At 47.2% G+C, this 17,500-nt stretch overlaps 1 protein-coding gene across 1 annotated transcript in view; it reads left to right on the top strand.

Annotated features, from left to right (window-relative positions):
• Positions 1-17,500, top strand: part of celf6 (CUGBP Elav-like family member 6) — a 148,009-nt gene that overhangs the window by 105,470 nt on the left and 25,039 nt on the right. Inside the window, exons 4-5 of the mRNA XM_030377656.1 lie at positions 4,821-4,949; positions 11,234-11,313. Of these exons, the coding sequence (XP_030233516.1) occupies positions 4,821-4,949; positions 11,234-11,313 (209 nt within the window). The remainder of the gene's footprint in view (positions 1-4,820; positions 4,950-11,233; positions 11,314-17,500) is intronic.

Here is a 17,500-nt window from a genome sequence, read left to right as displayed (position 1 = left end):
TTTCACGTACAATATGTACTGTATATGATGATGTTAATGTTGCAGTATGCCTCATGGAATATCCTCTGGTGGCATGCATGCATTTACACAGAAGAGATGAAATAGACACACACTCAGACTCACACACGCACGCACGCGCACACACGCGCACACACACACACACACACACACACACACACACACACACACACACACACACACACACACACACACACACAATATAAACAGACAACACACACACTCAAACTCACACACGCACACAGACACACACACACCAGTGGCGGCTGGTGGTTTTTAAAGTGAGGGAGGAAGGACTGCGCGCTTGGTTGCCATTGGCCTGCTTGCACTGTTGGTGTATGGTGGCATAAGAATGTGAGACTCAAGTTGTTTCAGGGTGTTTTGGTGAACTACAAAATAGCAGGGAGGGAGTTATGTGAACAAAATGTATACAAAGCCACCAGTGGCATCACTGTAATTTGAGAAGGAAAGGATTCAAAGCATATTAGTCAAATCAGGCCTACTATTGATTTGTAAAAGTAAATAAAAAAATCTGGGCCTATTATTGGGCCTTTTTTTGCCCTCACTGACTGAAGTTATTTAGCTATGTTTATTTTCAGTTACAATTGCTTGTAATGCTACCAGTAAGTCATGCGTACCTAGCAAACCATGTAGCACTCACAACACTGACGTTGCCATTACTTCTGATGACCTTGATTTTGGGAAGTGGTCTACCTCTTTCTGAATGAATGGAATGGTTTTTGTACTAAGACGTTAACAATGTCCTCCGTTTCCAATGTTTCCATTGTGCATTTAGGATCTCGCTATCGCAGATTTCACTTGCTCTGCGTCTCTCAGACTGAGCACCGCGGCAATGCAGACCGGGTTTGTCATCGACAGCGTTGCCAGATTGGGCAGATTTCCCGCCCAATGATAATTTTTCCAGCCTAACATGGTTAAAAGTAGCCCAATTGGGTGGGAAATCGGACCAATCTGGCAACACTGCTCAACATCCAGGGATCCTGCTTATTGGTTCATAGCGCAGACGGATAGATTTTTGCGCGAATCAGACCCCTTGGTCCCACCCACTCAGAGGAGGATTTTCCTCCTCTCTCCCATTGAAACCCATGTTATCCACCGGCCGCCAGTACTTTCGGGAAAATGAATGGGAGTCAACGGCGGCGGAGGGAGGACGTTCCTCCCTGAAGTAATTGTCAATAGGCGATAGGGGGTGCTAATGTCCCTTTACCCAGGGAAACAAACATTATATATTCAAAGGCAATAAAGTAGTCATATTTAAGGGCATTAATTCATTACAATAGTCGGGGCAATCTAAAATTTTTATTCTCAACAATGTTAAGGAGGATCTTCCTCCCTCTCCTCAATGGAGAAGCCTCCACTGACACACACACACACACACACACACACACACACACACACACACACACACACACACACACACACACACACACACACACACACACACACACACACACACACACACATACACACACACACACACACACACAAACACAAACTTTGGATGCTAGGATACATAGCAAATACAAACAACCAAACGACAGCTGTTGTTATTCTCAAACAGTACACTACTACAATAGAAAAGTGTACAGGGGTTTGAAAGTGCCGATAACAGAAGGTCTCTTTGGTATACTATTACGCTACTGCTCAACTCAAGGGCTCAGGATAAGATGAGCCTCTCTCTATGAGATATAAGTACTGAGAGGTACTAGGTCAAATATGTAGCACAAAGACTTCCATCATGTCCCCCTATCTTACGTCTGCTCCACTGAATAGCCTTTTCCCCCTGAACTTCTCCTAATTCAAATATATGACCGTGCTGCATCACAGCATCCATTGATTTCCTCTCAATCCCTTCTCCACTTTCAACCGAGAACTTTCAACGACCGGGAGTGTTTTCTCTTTACAATTCGTTTTTTTGTATTACCATAAGTATATTCTCATGCATATGATTCTGGTGTCGGCCATCAGGTAACCCTAGGAGGGGAGGAGGGACTCCGGGTCGTATAAACGCGGCTCGGAGACAGGTGCAAAGTTGACTAATTAATAGCAATCGAGTCTCCGGCGTGGGCATGGGGCGAGCCAGCTGGGAGCGGTTCTCTGGTCCGGCAATGAAAAGAGATCAGCGTCAAATTCATTTTCTAACTGTGACGCTCCCAGAGGCACGCTCCCAAACACACTCACACTTCCTTAAAAGCCTTCACCTGGGTGTCATTTATTTATGCGTTTGCCAGCACATTTGGAAATTTCATTAGGTTGCCCGCGGCTCGTTAATTAGCCTTGTGAAGCCGCCATTAAATCTCCTCGGGCCAAGAAGACTGAGATGAGACTTTTGTCCCAGAGCATTAAGACACGACGGGTGGCCCGGTGGATGTTCACTCCTCCTGCTAGAGTCTCTGCGAGAGGCAGGGAGACGGAAGGACGATCACAGTGTGTTCTGGGCAGCAGCAAATGCTGGACTCAAATCCCTTGCCCTTTGATGCCGTGGGCAAGGGTCTGCCTCATTCCTCCTGCCTCAACACCTGGTCGCGGCTGAACCCTTTCAACCATGCTCCCTCAGAGATGATCCCTGGTACGCAACTCCTGGGTCCCCTGCCCTTGTTGTCCGTCCGCACCTCAGACCTCACACCTCCCAGGCACACATGCCTCTCTGCTCTTATTGTCAGACCCCAGAGTCACCTCTTGGACCGGCTCTGTGAGAACAGCGCAGTGCTAATGAGCACGACGACTAGGGTTTACTGATGGCCCGTCAGTTTGGAGGGAAACCTTGCTACGTGAGGCGTGAACACGGGGTCGGGTGGTGCGAGGGTGGCGGTGGTGGTGGTGTGACGGGGGTGGTGGATCAGGGAGAGCTAACATCATTACCCTCGGCAGCAGCAGGAGAGTGCAGGCAGCGTGGCCTTATTGATTATGCAGGTGCTCATTTGTGTGGCCAAGCGGGTAGCAAGCACGTGTCTCGTTTGAACTTTACAGAAATGGATCCGGATTCCATCTCCTTGCCGTTAAGAGAAAAAAAAGAGAAAAGGAGGAAGTCCTGGTTCTTTATTTTTAGAACAGCTGTGTCTAATGGGGCCTGGCAGGTACAGGAGGCCTCACAGCTGTCGAGGCCCAGGTGACGCTGGCGCCCCCCCGCTCTTCCCCGGCTCCTCGCCGCAGTCAAATGACTCGCGCTGAAGATCAACAATGTCATTTCCAATAAAGTCTTCATCCTCCTCCTGCCACTTTCCATCAGTTCTGCCTGTGGGTTCTTGCTAGTAGCCATTCCCTTCCACAACAGTGCGTAATGGGGGATGCATAATGCAGGAGATGTAAAGAAGATTAATGTTCTGTCTAATGTAAGGGCAGTGGGCAGATTAATTGGGGGGAATCTGAGCCCTGATGGTCAAAGCGTAATGGTATGAGGTACATACGTTTGTGCTGCCTCCGGAGTCTTGGTACTTGACATGAGGTGACCTCATTTTGGCATGAGAATTTAGATGTATAGTTAATGTGGAGATGTGGGTCCGGAAGGTCACTTTGGTATCCAGATGAGATCCCCTCGATCATTGTCATATTTTCAATTTGATTAGCAACAAACAGTAAGGATATAAGGAAGGAAATTTAGAGGAGACGATCCCATGCGTATGCAATAAAAACTTTTAATGATCCGTTTAATAGAGAATGAGGCCAGACATTTAAGATAGACCATAAGCAGTCAAAGGCCTGGTTTTAGTAGTAGGCACACAAAATAATGTGATCAGCATAAATCATTAAATTACAAATGGACATGCAGCGAATATTAAACTGATTCATAATGGACCCAGAATAGATCCTTGAGGCACCCCAATCTATTGGTTAGATGCTAGTATTACAACAGTTGTCGTAAACAGGCTCTCCAGAAGGAGAACATGTCGGGAATAATAAGGGTCAATAAAGATCTTTCTTAGCTAAATTGTATTATTGATAACATAAAATGCCTCAGACAGATCAACAGCTATTTTTGTTGTCAGTAAAGACATCTTAAAGTGGTAATCGTGGCTTTAAGAAAATGTCTAAATCCTGATCATGGCTTGAGGAATGGCTGGAGGATCTTTGAGGAATGAACAGGCGATAGTCACCCGAATAATGTTTGCCTCCACCAAATAACCAGAATAGTAAGTTAACCCTGCAACAATTTGAACATAATCCTTAAAAAAGAAAACTGAACCTTGTTGCTTTCTCATTTACTAAACATCCTTGTTCTTACATGGTGCGTTTCCAATGCATTGATGTGTTGCAGCCATGGATCTAACAACACATCTACCCGGGCAAAATCCTTCCTGTCTCTTCCTACCTCTGGCACGCCGCTACAAAGCCCCCAACTGTCTCTGTAACAAACATCATCCTGGCAGAGTAGACGAGAATAGCTCAGTTGAAAATCCCTCCCAAATAAATTCATGTCTCCCTCATATATGGAGACAACTAAAGCAACAACTGTATTGGGATCACCAACAACAGCAACAACAACAACAACACCTACTACTGCTACAACAGTGGCGGTGCAAGCTCAGCATAGCGGGCTGCTGATAAAAGCGGGGGGGGGGGGGGGGAGCTTTTGGCGGGTTGCACGTCTTCATCACCGCTCAGCAGAACGATGCCATCAGCTGTAGCATTTTGTCTATTCTCTCTCCTCTCTACCCGCCCTCCAACCCCACTTTCCCCCACCCCCACCACCACCTCCTCCACCCGACTCACCCTGACACCACCCACCCTCCCCCCTCCCCCCCTCCCTCCCCCTCCCTCCCCTGCCTCGGTCTCTTCTTCAGAAGACAGGAAGCTGTTTGTGGGGATGCTCGGCAAGCAGCAGGCAGAGGAAGATGTCCGACGGCTCTTCGAGACCTTCGGCCAGATAGAGGAGTGCACCGTCCTGCGAGGGCCCGATGGGGCCAGTAAGGGTCAGAGCATACACACCTCCCTCGCTCTCTGCTGCTTGTCTGTCTGCCTGTCTGTCTCTCTCTCTCCCTCGCTCTCTCTGGCTTGTTTTTTTCTCTCTCTCTCTCTCTCTCTCTCTCTCTCTCTCTCTCTCCCTCCGCCCTTGCATGTCTGTCTGTCTGTCTGTCTCTCTCACTTTCTCTCTCTGTCTCTCTCTCTCTGTCTCTCTCTCTCTCTGTCTCTCTCTCTCTCTCTCTCTCTCTCTCTCTCTCTCTCTCTCTCTCTCTCTCTCTCTCTCTCTCTCTCTCTCTCTCTCTCTCTTCCTCTCGCTGTCTTTCTCTCTCTCTCTCTCTCTCTCTCTCTCTCTCTCTCTCTCTCTCTCTCTCTCTCTCTCTCTCTCTCTCTCTCTCTCTCTCTCTCTCTCTCTCTCTCTCTCTCTCTCTCTTTCTCTTATTCGAATTTCTGCTCATATTTATTTTGTCCTTTTCTCTATCAATGTATAATTCTACTACTCTGGGTTCCTCTGGTAGTGCTTTTTGTGCTCTGGGCTGTGCCTGTCTCCAACTCGTTGAAACCTGACTTCTTCTGCTGCTGTGATGCCTCCCCCCCTCCCCAGTACAACCCCTCCACCTCTCCCCTCGCTCTCTGGTTCTGTCCCTCTCTCTATCGCTCAAGGCTTTCATACCTGGCCCTGTGTGCTCCCGCTTCCCATTTCCACTCCTTTTTATCTTTTATCGCATCGCACTATCAAATCTCACTCTGTGGTTTATATGGTTCATTCATATTCTGTTTTTACTGTGTAAAACTCTCTCTCTCTCTCTCTCTCTCTCTCTCTCTCTCTCTCTCTCTCTCTGTCTCCCTTTCTCTCTAACTCTCTCTCTATCTACTGTCTTCGTCACTCTGTCTCTAATTCTCTCTCTCTAATGCTCTCTCTATCTTTGTCTCTCTCTCACTCTCTGTCTCACTGTCTCTGTCTCTGTCTCTGTCTCTGTCTCTCTCTCTCTCTCTCTCTCTCTCTCTCTCTCTCTCTCTCTCTCTCTCTCTCTCTCTCTCTCTCTCTCTCTCTCCTCTCTCTCTCTCTCTCTCTCTCTCTCTCTCTCTCTCTCTCTCTCTCTCTCTCTCTCTCTCTCTCTATCTCTCCCTGGGCTAGTACTCTCCAACAGATGGATCATAAACACCTCTTCTGTTGCCTCACCATTCTTTTTTTTTCTTTTGTTGTCAAAGTAAAAGGAACGGAAAAAAAATAGAAAAAGGCATAGGGCTATAATTATGTTTGTTCCCCGCAATCCCAACATGTCTCCCAAGAGTTGGCGTCGGATGATAATGTCCTCCTGTAAATAAAAGCCGTTAGTCCTGTGAATCCTCCCCGTGCCGCTCGCAGCCTCGTAGCCCCAGCACAGACAAACGACTCAGGCATTCTGTGTCTGTCCGTCTCGGTCCGTCTGTCTCTCCTCCCGAGCAGGAGGAACTCAAAGGTGGTGGTGAATGGAGGACTCATTAGAGGTGTGTGTGTGTGTGTGTGTGTGTGTGTGTGTGTGTGTGTGTGTGTGTGTGTGTGTGTGTGTGTGTGTGTGTGTGTGTGTGTGTGTGTGTGTGTGTGTGTGTGTGTGTGTGTGCCTCTCTCTCTCTTTTCATCCCCTGATTTGGTTCCTCTCTGGCGGAATGGGAGCTATTCTCAGCGTTAATACCAACAGTGATCTATCTGGGAAGCAGGGGCTCTCTCTATCATCTCTGTTTACTCTGCCTGTCCTCTTATACGCAGAGCCCCACTGTGGGGAAAGGGTGTGCAGCAAGGCAGGGTAGCACCATGTGTGTGCGTCTGTGTGTGTGTGTGTGTGTGTGTGTGTGTGTGTGTGTGTGTGTGTGTGTGTGTGTGTGTGTGTGTGTGTGTGTGTGTGTGTGTGTGTGTATGCGTGTGCGGTTTCGGGGTCTGTTCTAGGCGATCCGCGGATGTGTGTGTGAGTGTGCGTTTGTGCATGCATGTGTGTGTGTGTGTGTGTGTGTGTGCATGTGTGTGAGAGTGCATGCGTATGCGTGTGTCTGCGTGTGTGTGTTTGTATTTGGTGGTGCATGCACATGTATGTCTGCTTGTTTCTGTGGGTTTGAGTGTGTGTGTGCGCGTCTGTGTGTGTGCGTGTATGTGAAGTGTTCGGGGTCTCTTCCTAGGTGACCCGAGGTTGGGTGTGTGGGTGTGTATGCACACATACGTCTGCTTGTGTGTGTGCGTGTGAATGGGTGTGTGCGTCTGTTGGAGCCCCATGCTTATATCTGTCTCTCCTCCACGCCGCGCCTATTGCTCTGTTGCATCGCACAGCCCGGTTTCCTCTCCCACCCTAACTGGCCTCTTCTCATGTTCCGTCTGCCTCTCTCTATCGCTCCCTCGCCCCCTACCCCCCCCCCCCCCCCCCCCCCCCCCTCCCCATACTGGCCGGCTCCGCTGCCTCCTGTTGATTGACAGCGCATGATAGAGGCCGCCGCAGCCGGCTCAGACTGGAGTTGCTCTCCGCCCTCGTTCGCTCCGTCACTCCTTTACACCTGCGCCCCCCACAAAGTCTGAACACACACACACACACACACGCACACACACACACACCGTTTGAACACACACACACTGTCTGAACACACACACACACATGCATATACACGCATATAGACGTATGCGTGCATACACACATACACACAAGCAGATGTATGCGTGCATACACACAGACGCACACACACAAACACCACACACACACACACACACACACACACACACAGGCCCACACATGCAGACACACACATATGCCCACACACACGTACGCACACACATGCCAACACCTAGACATACAAACACACACAAAGACACACACCCACATACCCACGCGTACACGCAGACATATCGAGATACAGCACACATACACACACACAACACACAGACACCCATGTGTACATTCAGACACACAGAGATACACACACACACACACACACACACATACCCACACACACACACAAACACACACTCACACACACACACACACACACACACACACACACTCACACACACACACACACACACACACACACACACACACACACACACACACACACACACACACACACACACACACACACACACACACACACACACATGCCAATATCTACCATGCCCCCTGCCTTGCTAGCATTTGTTGCTGTTTATCTCGGGTCCCCCCTGAATATCCTCCTCCTCGCTCTCCACCGGGATCACAGACGTGAACCCGTCGGGGAGAGGAGGGCGGGTGGTGGTGGGGCGCGCGCCCGCCGCAGACAATAGTCCCGTCTCCACGTGGCTGGTCCTATCACTCACCGTGCAATAGTAGCGCGCCATCATTAAGAAAGCGTTACGGCAAATTATTTTGCCAGCCGCTGCCTCGCCCGGGACGCGGCTCCCGTAATTCGAATGAGACAGACCTTGAAATTGACAGTGCTATCCGTTCCATGATGGAGCCCCTTGTCCCCAGTCGATGTAAATGTATGCCACTTGGAGACTCTCCCCGTGCCCCCCTTTCACCCAATAAAGAGGCCGGGAAGTTTAACATCCGTCTCTCTGTGGTGCCACTCCTCAAAGTGCTTTCAAAGTGCAACACTTGCTGCCAGAGTTGAATGGAGCCCCTGAATTGTCAGGAATAATAGAGAGATGGCTTTTAGGTCCATAATTAAGTTGTGTTATAAATGTCACCCATCCTGCGGGACGGAATTCATGCATACACATTATTCCCTCGGGAAGTCAGGAGGGAGTGAGATCTTCTGGCATGAAAGCGGAGCAATCACTTTCACTTCTTTTCTCTCACTCTTTTTTTTTTACCCCTCGTTCTCTGTCATCAAATCTGAAAAAAAGTCAAACGCCAACAATAATTCATGAGGCTGCCGTCTTGTTTTTAAGAAGCGCTCCTGGACCCACATCTATTCTAGGCCAGGAACAGCTTCAGATCCCCGACTCTCTCTCTCTGGGTTCTCAGGATCGTACCACTTTGAGATGACAAAAACGTGTATGTTTACGTCATGAGACAGCCAGAGCCTCCCTTCGGCTCGGTTCAGCAGATGTATCCTGAGCAGCGCGCACTACTCCTCATGTTGGCCAAGGAAACCACTGGCAACCAGCGTTGTTCTTCTCCCCGCGCTGAAAGAATCCTTAACTACATTACAAACAGTGGAACCCGAGAATAAACCGCTCCTTCTTTTTTTTTTAACTACAAAAAGGTTAAACGCCTTTGTTGCTTCAAAGACCTGATGCACAGTTTTCTTTGAACGGCATCCCAGCAGGGAGTCTCATTTAAGTTGGATGAATGTGGACCTTTTCCCCGCGTCTGATCAGAGGGACATCAGAGGGGCGGAGAGGATGATGCGGCACAGGGACAGAATCAAAGGCCGCGCCGTGACTTATGGGGACCCCTCTGTAGTCCTCCGCGGCTCTGAGGGCCGTTCCACCATATGGAAAACATTCTGCCTCCTCACTTTTTCAGTTTTCGAACACGAGAAAGAATTCTCAACAAACCTGGAATCAGATCTCACGTATTGTTCTCGTGGAGCGGCACAATCTATTTATATGTTGTCGTACATTGTTTGTGTCATTGCGGGATAAAGCAATCTCCATTTTTATCAATTTTGAAACTGAAAAAAAAAAGCCCTCCTGTTAGCACCGGAACTTCACTCCCTCCCCAGTCTCTGCCTCTCAGTGATTTGTGAATTCAATGAATAATCGTGTGTCCTGTGGGGGTTAGACGATGAATAAATGTATATGAACAAATCTAATTGGCTTGTCGAAAGCATTATAAATGTCGATCAGCGGTTGTTAAGGAGCCGAGAGAGAGAGGAGGTGGCGGAGCTCTCTGCCTGCGTCGCACACACTGGGCCTGTGTAAATTAATACTAAAAAGGGGCAGAATTAATCCGAGGAAGTTTGTTAATTAGCCGTTTCGTGACTTAACACATGAGCTACCTGAAGGCAGGGATAAGAATAGCACATAACTGAATACCTTGCCCCGTCCTTAATGACCATACAGCTTAAAGAAATAGCTCCTGTTAGATTTTAATGCCGATTTGGAAGCTGACCGCGGTTCACTTCCAGCTGAATCTGTCTTAATAGGGTCTCAGCCTCTGTGGCACGGCGGTGAGCCCCCGTACACCCCGCGCCACGGTTTTGTCTTTGGGTTCCTCACCCCCCTGATATCTCCCTGGCTTATGTGCTCTCTCTCTGTGAGGTTTTATCCTGCCGCTTCCCTCTCTGCCTCCAAATGTTTACCGTCAAGACTAATTGGAGTGCAAATCCCCCATAGGTTTGAAATGTATGTATGTTTTCTGTTCTGAACTGCAAGCTAATCCACCCAGCGTGTCACCCGTTCCTCATGCTCGCAGAGAGCAGCCATAGCTGTCGGCAGGCACAGTGTGTTTCTGTGTTCACTTTAGTATTAAAGCCAAAAGAACGAACAGTGAAAGGCTAATTTGGATCAAAACCTTCTTGTCATGTTTGCTTTGCTGTTTTTCAGACGTGTGTGCACCCTGTACTTTTGTTTAAGGTTTTACTGGAAACCTTACTGCGAATTCTTCATGCATTCATGAGAGCAACGTTCTTTTATGGTCTACAATAGTTATGCAGATGCAAACATTGTTCTAATAATCGTGTTAGGCATGTGTACTCCATGAATCCTTTTTTTCCGAATACATTATTTGTTATGTTAATGTAGGCAAAAACCAAAGAGCAACAAGCCCTCTCCTTTGTCTCCGGGCCAATTTCTATGTTTGGTTTTCCTTTCCCTGCACCCGCTACACAACAGATTGGAAATGATTTGGAAACCTCTTGAGCAAAGCCCCCCTCTCCTAAATTATACGTGAGCAAAGATTCGGTTAGATGGGCAGATTATAATATGCTATGCCTTTGTCATCATAATCTCTTTTATGAGTGACTGCACACAAATCACAATGTGTAAATATTAAACACATTAATAATCACAAACAAGTCTGTGGGGGTAGGGGGGTGGGGGTTCAGGGATTTTGGGGGCTGGGATTACATTTTCAAGAGGGACAGGATGGTCTGTTCAGCTAATGCCTGCACTACAATTAGACTGATTTATTCAGACTTATGCACCAAAAATACAAATGGCAGAATACATTATATGAACCAGATAACATGAAGACAATGGTAATGAATGCATTTTGTTGTTTGTTATATTCCAGGCCAGCTCCCTGATGTTTCTCCTCTCTCTGCCTCTCTCCCCCGGTTTTCACCACACCTTTCTCTTGCTCTTCTCTGCCTATCCTTCCTTTCTCCTATTTTTCCCTCCTCGCAGGCTGTGCCTTTGTGAAGTTTTCCAGCCATGCAGAAGCGCAGGCAGCAATCAACAGCTTGCATGGTGGACAGACGATGCCTGTGAGTACCCAGCTTTGATTCCTCATACACACTTGGAACACAAACACCATGTATAGTACATGAGCACTGACTCACAAACACAATGTATAACACATGAACACTGACTCACAAACACCACAGATAATACATGAACACTGACTCACAAACACCACACATAATACATAAACACTGACTTACAAACACCACGTATAATAAATGGGTACTGACTCGCAAACACCACGTATGGGTACTGACTCACAAACACCACGTATAATACATTGGAACTGACTAACTAACACCACGCATAAAACATGAGCACTGACTCACAAACACCACGTATGATACATGAGTACTGACTCACAAACACCACGTATGATACATGAGCACTGGCTCACAAATACCACGTATTATACATGGGTACTGACTCACAACAACACATATGATACATGGGTACTGACTCACAACAACGTACTGACTCACAACAACACACATGATACATGGGTACTGACTCACAACAACACATATGATACATGGGTACTGACTCACAACAACACATATGATACATGGGTACTGACTCACAACAACACATATGATACATGGGTACTGACTCACAACAACACATATGATACATGGGTACTGACTCACAACAACACATATGATACATGGGTACTACTGACTCACAAAAACAAAACACTATGATGCAATAAGAAGCAAGGATAAAAATATGGGACTGCATAGAAAGGCAGCTGCTAAAAAACACACACGCACACACACACACACACACACACAAACACACATACACTCCACGCCACTGATTTAAACATATAGCGCCTTTAAAACAGCCTGGGAGTGTGGAAACAAAAGAAGAGACAAAATGCAACGGTACACAGACCCTCGCTGGGTACTACTGTGCAATCGATGATTCCTCGTGTGCCGCGTCACAGCACATCAGATGCAACTGTAGCACCGCAATTTGCACCTTCCCCTGGCCCGGCCCACAAGACCTCCCAGAGAATACAGAGCGGAGTTCAGACCTTCCCCTGGCCCGGCCCACCAGACCTCCCAGAGAATACAGAGCGGAGTTAAACTCAAGAGCGGTCAGAAAGAGGAAGGTATGGCAGCAAAATGAGGACATAGGAGGGAAAAGGATATTCAGCTCTGAAATCAGGAGTATTGGAGATTTGTAAGCGAACTGGGTGCTCATTTGGGCCTGCTCGAGTTTATGCATTTTTTACAAGCTAATCCTGTACGATGGGCAGTTGAATATTTAGACTTTTTATATAGCTAATGGCAGTTGCTTAAGGGTTTGGTTATAGTTTTGGTTTTACGTCTGTTACTGTTAGGCCTTGTTCCCTAGTTGCATTGGTTCTCTCCATTTTGATTTAGTCGTTTTCTTGTTTCAGCAAACACACGTAAAATGTTCAGCAAAAAGCAAATAGGCTTCATCTGAGATTTCGTCTTGGATAGGGTTAGTTTGGCTGTATGAAGTGTTGGACAAATGGTGTTATCCTTGCTGTATTCCGTCACTAACATTAAGCATAACTTACAACAAACATACAAAGTCTTATTTTTAATTGGACTTCCTGTATCTCCTTTTGAACTGCAGTTAATTAAATTGAGCATGTTTCTATCTGGCTTGAAAGAGAGAGGAAAAAACAAGATCAATTACAATCTGTTTGTGTGTGTGTGTGTGTGTGTGTGTGTGTGTGTGTGTGTGTGTGTGTGTGTGTGTGTGTGTGTGTGTGTGTGTGTGTGTGTGTGTGTGTGTGTGTGTGTGTGTGCGCGTGCGTGTGCATTTGTGTACTCTACAGCTGCACACACAAGCACTCACTCATGCCTGGCAGCCGTCCACACCTTCACACACTCCACTGATGTTCTGCAATAAATATTTACAGACTCTCCCTGGCTGCCAGCGAGTGTCCTGGAAGCCAGATGTAATTTACACATCTTTTTGATGCCTCCTTATTTTGCATTAGAGGTAGTGAGTGTATGCAAACGTGACGGGTTACAGTCAGACGGATGTTGTGGCCGTCTGGCACCACCAAAAGAAAAGTGTTTTGAATCAACCGTCTCCACGTCGCTTCCTCCCGGTCCCCAGGCAAGCGAACGTTTCCGAAAAACTGGTTATTGCGTTTTCATCACGGCCATAACGGATGATACTTTTTACTCTGATGACTCATTTAAATCGAGGACATTGTCGAATTTCTGGCAAATGGGCTCCGGTTTGAATACATGTCGTGTCCCCTTTGCTGGGTCTTTGTCTCTGCCAGCCGCGTTTACCTGCATGTCAGGATGCATTGAGCTCTCTGGGCGCTACTGAGGACCTGTCCAGCGCAACATATGGAACACCAAACAGCCCGCTAGTACAGCCATCCAAGTTCATTGATAATCTAAATCATAAATATCTCCATCCCACTCTCGGTGCACCTGTTCCCCTCTCCCTAAACCGAGCTCCCATTCACAGCCATAGGCCAGGGGAGGGCGGGGCAGTTCATTTGAATATCGCTGCCACATGTCGTCAACAACAGACTACCAGAGAATGGGACGCTACGTTCACTGTCTGGGGCCAGCTGTGGTATGGAGATGAAGATGTAACTAAAGAGGTTCCAAAGTGTCTCTCTCTTTCTCTCTCTCTCTCTCTCTCTCTCTCTCTCTCTCTCTCTCTCTCTCTCTCTCTCTCTCCTCTCTCTCTCTCTCTCTCTCTCTCTCTCTCTCTCTCTCTCTCTCTCTTTCTCTCTCGCTCTCTCTCTCTCTTTGTGCCTTGCTCGCTCCACAGCATCTGTGTTACCTGGGACACATGTGCGTAACCATAAATAACAGCAGTGCTGAGATGCCCACCAGGCTGAGAGCGAGAGGGCCCTAATGAAGCTAAAGGGTTCTCGGGCCCTTAGAGGAGGGCATGGGCGAGCTAGATCAGGGCGGGGCCCTAATTGATGGGCCTTGCCATTGCAGGTGCCCCAGAAATTGAGGAATAATCCAAACCCAGGTGATTTGGGTTGTGTCCCCCAGCAGGCGTCCTGCTGGTTCAGCTGCTCAACCCTCCAGGGGCCCGGGTGGCAGCGCTTCAAATGGAGAAGCCGGGGGCAGAGAGACAGACTCACAGCATTGTAGACATAGTCGTGTTCTGTGACAGTGCACACACGGCCGGCAGTGACGATATATAAGTATGTTTGTGTGTTTGTGTATGTGCATGTGTGTGTATGTGTTTTTGATGTGTGTGTATGTGTGTATATTTGTGTATTTGTGTGTTTATGCGTGTGTATTTGTTCCTGCGTGTGTATTTGTGTGTGTTTATGTGTGTGTATTTGGTCCTGTGTGTGTATATGGGTGTGTTTTTGTGTGTGTGGTTATGTATGTGCGTGTATGTGCGGTAGTGTGACCGTGTCTCTGATGTGTGTGTGATATTTCTGCATGGGATTAATGAGAGCTAAGACCGGCCGAGAGTGCATGTCAACATAAGCGACACTTGACAAGTGCGAAACGCAACAAGCGGCAAAACGTTGTGAGACGTGAACACGTGTGTGACAAACGTGTAGCGACGACACACTCTTCTTCATAGTGAAACACGTTGAAATGTGTACATTTGTATTAAGTGCTATATCGAAATATTGAATAGCCCTACCCATGGAGATAATGCGTCTTCAAACACAACATGCGAATGCCATCATGAATGACATAACAACATGCTCGATCCCCGGCTAATGAGGACCCCGTCAGTCAAACTTTGGGTCCATGTTGCTGCTCAAAGATTTAAGTCTAAACCCGACGCCAAAATCAAGGTTTCAGCCTACTATTCCACCCAGTGCGTACGGTCCAACCAATGAATTCCTTCCCTGATATCCCTAGACCTCTTTAGTGGCTGATCTGAAGTTTGATTCCGATGCTGTGGTTCTTGGGCAGCTCAACCGGTGAGCAAGGCATTAACACTGCCTGGGTTGGGGGTTCATTTCCCACTGAGGCCTACCCTTGCTTAGAATTAATGCAGTTATCGGATAAGGCGTCTGCTAAATGTCCTTTTTCTGGTATTTTTCTACAAAATAAGAGGAAATAAACCAATACAATAGATGAATAGAAATAGATGAGTAGAAATACATAATAGAAACAACAGACAAAGGAGACATTAATGGCTCGCTCCCTATTAGTATTCTCTCCCAGAAGACCATGTCCCCTCCATGTGCGACTTGTAATAGTATGTAGTTATAAGCCCCTTCAGAGGATAAAAGATGACTGTTGTCTGTTTACCTCCTCGCTGTACACTTAACACCACTGACTTTGTATCACAGTAAAGCACAGATAAAAGCGTAAATCCCTTCCACTGGTGGCGTTCACTTCTAATCCTTCAATTACTGCTGTGTGTTTTCTCCCATCGCATGTTGTGCCATATAAGAAAATCCAATATGCGAGCCTTCCTCAAGTCAAGTGTGTTGTTGGGAGAAATTAGATTAGTTTTTGAACCTGTGACAAATTCCTTAGTTGTACCTGTCAAAACTGAAGGCTCCCTGGTGGCCCTTATCAAATCCAGCAAATTCATTTTCTCTCCAGGTGTGGCACCCATGTGGGGCATTATTTGGTTTGTTCGTCGGCTTGTGATTCTGCCACCAGCGAGGAAGGGGTTCTGCTTTGCATGCCATTGTCTCTCCGTCTATTGTCCCTCCACCACCTGTTCTGTCATTACCCGGACACTGTATTACTCCTGCTTCTAGGGAAGAGGGAAAGGGGAAGAGAAAGGGAAGGAAATGAAGGAGTCTTTGGGATTCTCCTGGGACCTGAACCCTCAAATGCGTTTTGTCCAATTGGGTTCCACCTCCAGTCAGACTGCATCAGCCCTCATCAGATTCGGGAGGAAACGAAACACGCCATTTTGACAGCAGGATATTCCGATGCAGCAACGCCAATCCTGTATTCCGCATGCATATTTATGCCGCTATTTTACATTCATACGGCCGTGCCATGAATGATGAAGGCCTGGCCGAGCGGTGGCTCAGTTAACTAGGAGGATGTTGTGACAGGGAAGAACGGGTGCTTCTGATTGGTCACGATGGGAACGCCACTGATCGCTGGTTTTCCAGCCCCGGCTCCCCCAGCCGTCAGGTGGGAGGCAGAACAAGGCCGGGGGAGAGAGGGAGGCAGGCCCGCCACGGCCCAGCGCGGCTCAGGACATTATGCAGGGGGAGCGGACCGCCGCGGGCTCTCCCGGCCGCGGCGCTCAACATGCATTCTTCATGAGGTACCAAATGAGTGAAGGAATACAACAGATACAACAAAGAGGACCAATGTGATCTAAATGCCAGCCTCTGCCGGGCTGTGGGAGGCTGGCACGCCGGGCTGGCTGCAAGGAGATATTTGCTCAGTGTTTGGTCTCATTAAACCACTCCTCCGTCTTTCCGTGCCCCCGTAAAGTTGGGAAGGACTTTAGCAATGTCAAGACGTTGGGGGGGGGGGGGGGGGGGGGGGGGAGAAGGAAATTAGAATGAGAATGAGAAAACATGTATTTTTGTGAGGCGGTCTTTGGGTGTATTGATTGAGCTAATTGAATTGGCATCTTGGGAGGCTGCAGACGGGGCCCACCCTTGGCCTGAGGTAGGATGCTGTCCGGTTCTGATAGAATCCTGTTGTAGAAGCCTTTCCCTGGAGTCCTGCTGATTACTGACTATAGTCTCGGCACTCCCACTGTGCTCTTATCTGCAGACAGCACATTCACACAGAGGTGTTATTGCAATGTTTATGAAGGGCTATGGCATATCGCTGGATGAACCAAGACTCTTGGTTTCTTTCTTTGTATTTCTTTCTCATCAGGCTTTTCTTTCTTTCTTCCTTTCTTTCTTCCTTTCTTTCTTTCTTTCTTTCTTTCTTTCTTTCTTTCTTTCTTTCTTTCTTTCTTTCTTTCTTTCTTTCTTTCTTTCTTCTTTCTTTCTTTCTTTCTTTCTTTCTTTCTGTTTTTCTTCCTTTCTTTCACCTGTATTTCTTTCTGTCTTTGTCTTTTTTCTCCATTCTTTCCTCCGTTCTTTATTTCTTTCTTCTTCCTTTCTATCTTTCTTTCTTTTCCTATTCCTTTCTTTCTTTCTTTTTTTCTTTCTTTCTTTCTTTTCTTTCTTTCTTTCTTTCTTTCTTTCTTTCTTTCTTTCTTTCTTTCTTTCTTTCTTTCTTTCTTTCTTTCTTCTTTCTTTCGTTCTTTCTTTCTTTCTTTCATTTTTTATTCTTTCTTTCT

This window comes from Gadus morhua, chromosome 14 (genome assembly GCF_902167405.1).
Source record: "Gadus morhua chromosome 14, gadMor3.0, whole genome shotgun sequence".
In the NCBI taxonomy this organism is placed as follows: domain Eukaryota; kingdom Metazoa; phylum Chordata; class Actinopteri; order Gadiformes; family Gadidae; genus Gadus; species Gadus morhua.
This window is presented reverse-complemented; position numbering and strand designations above follow the sequence as displayed.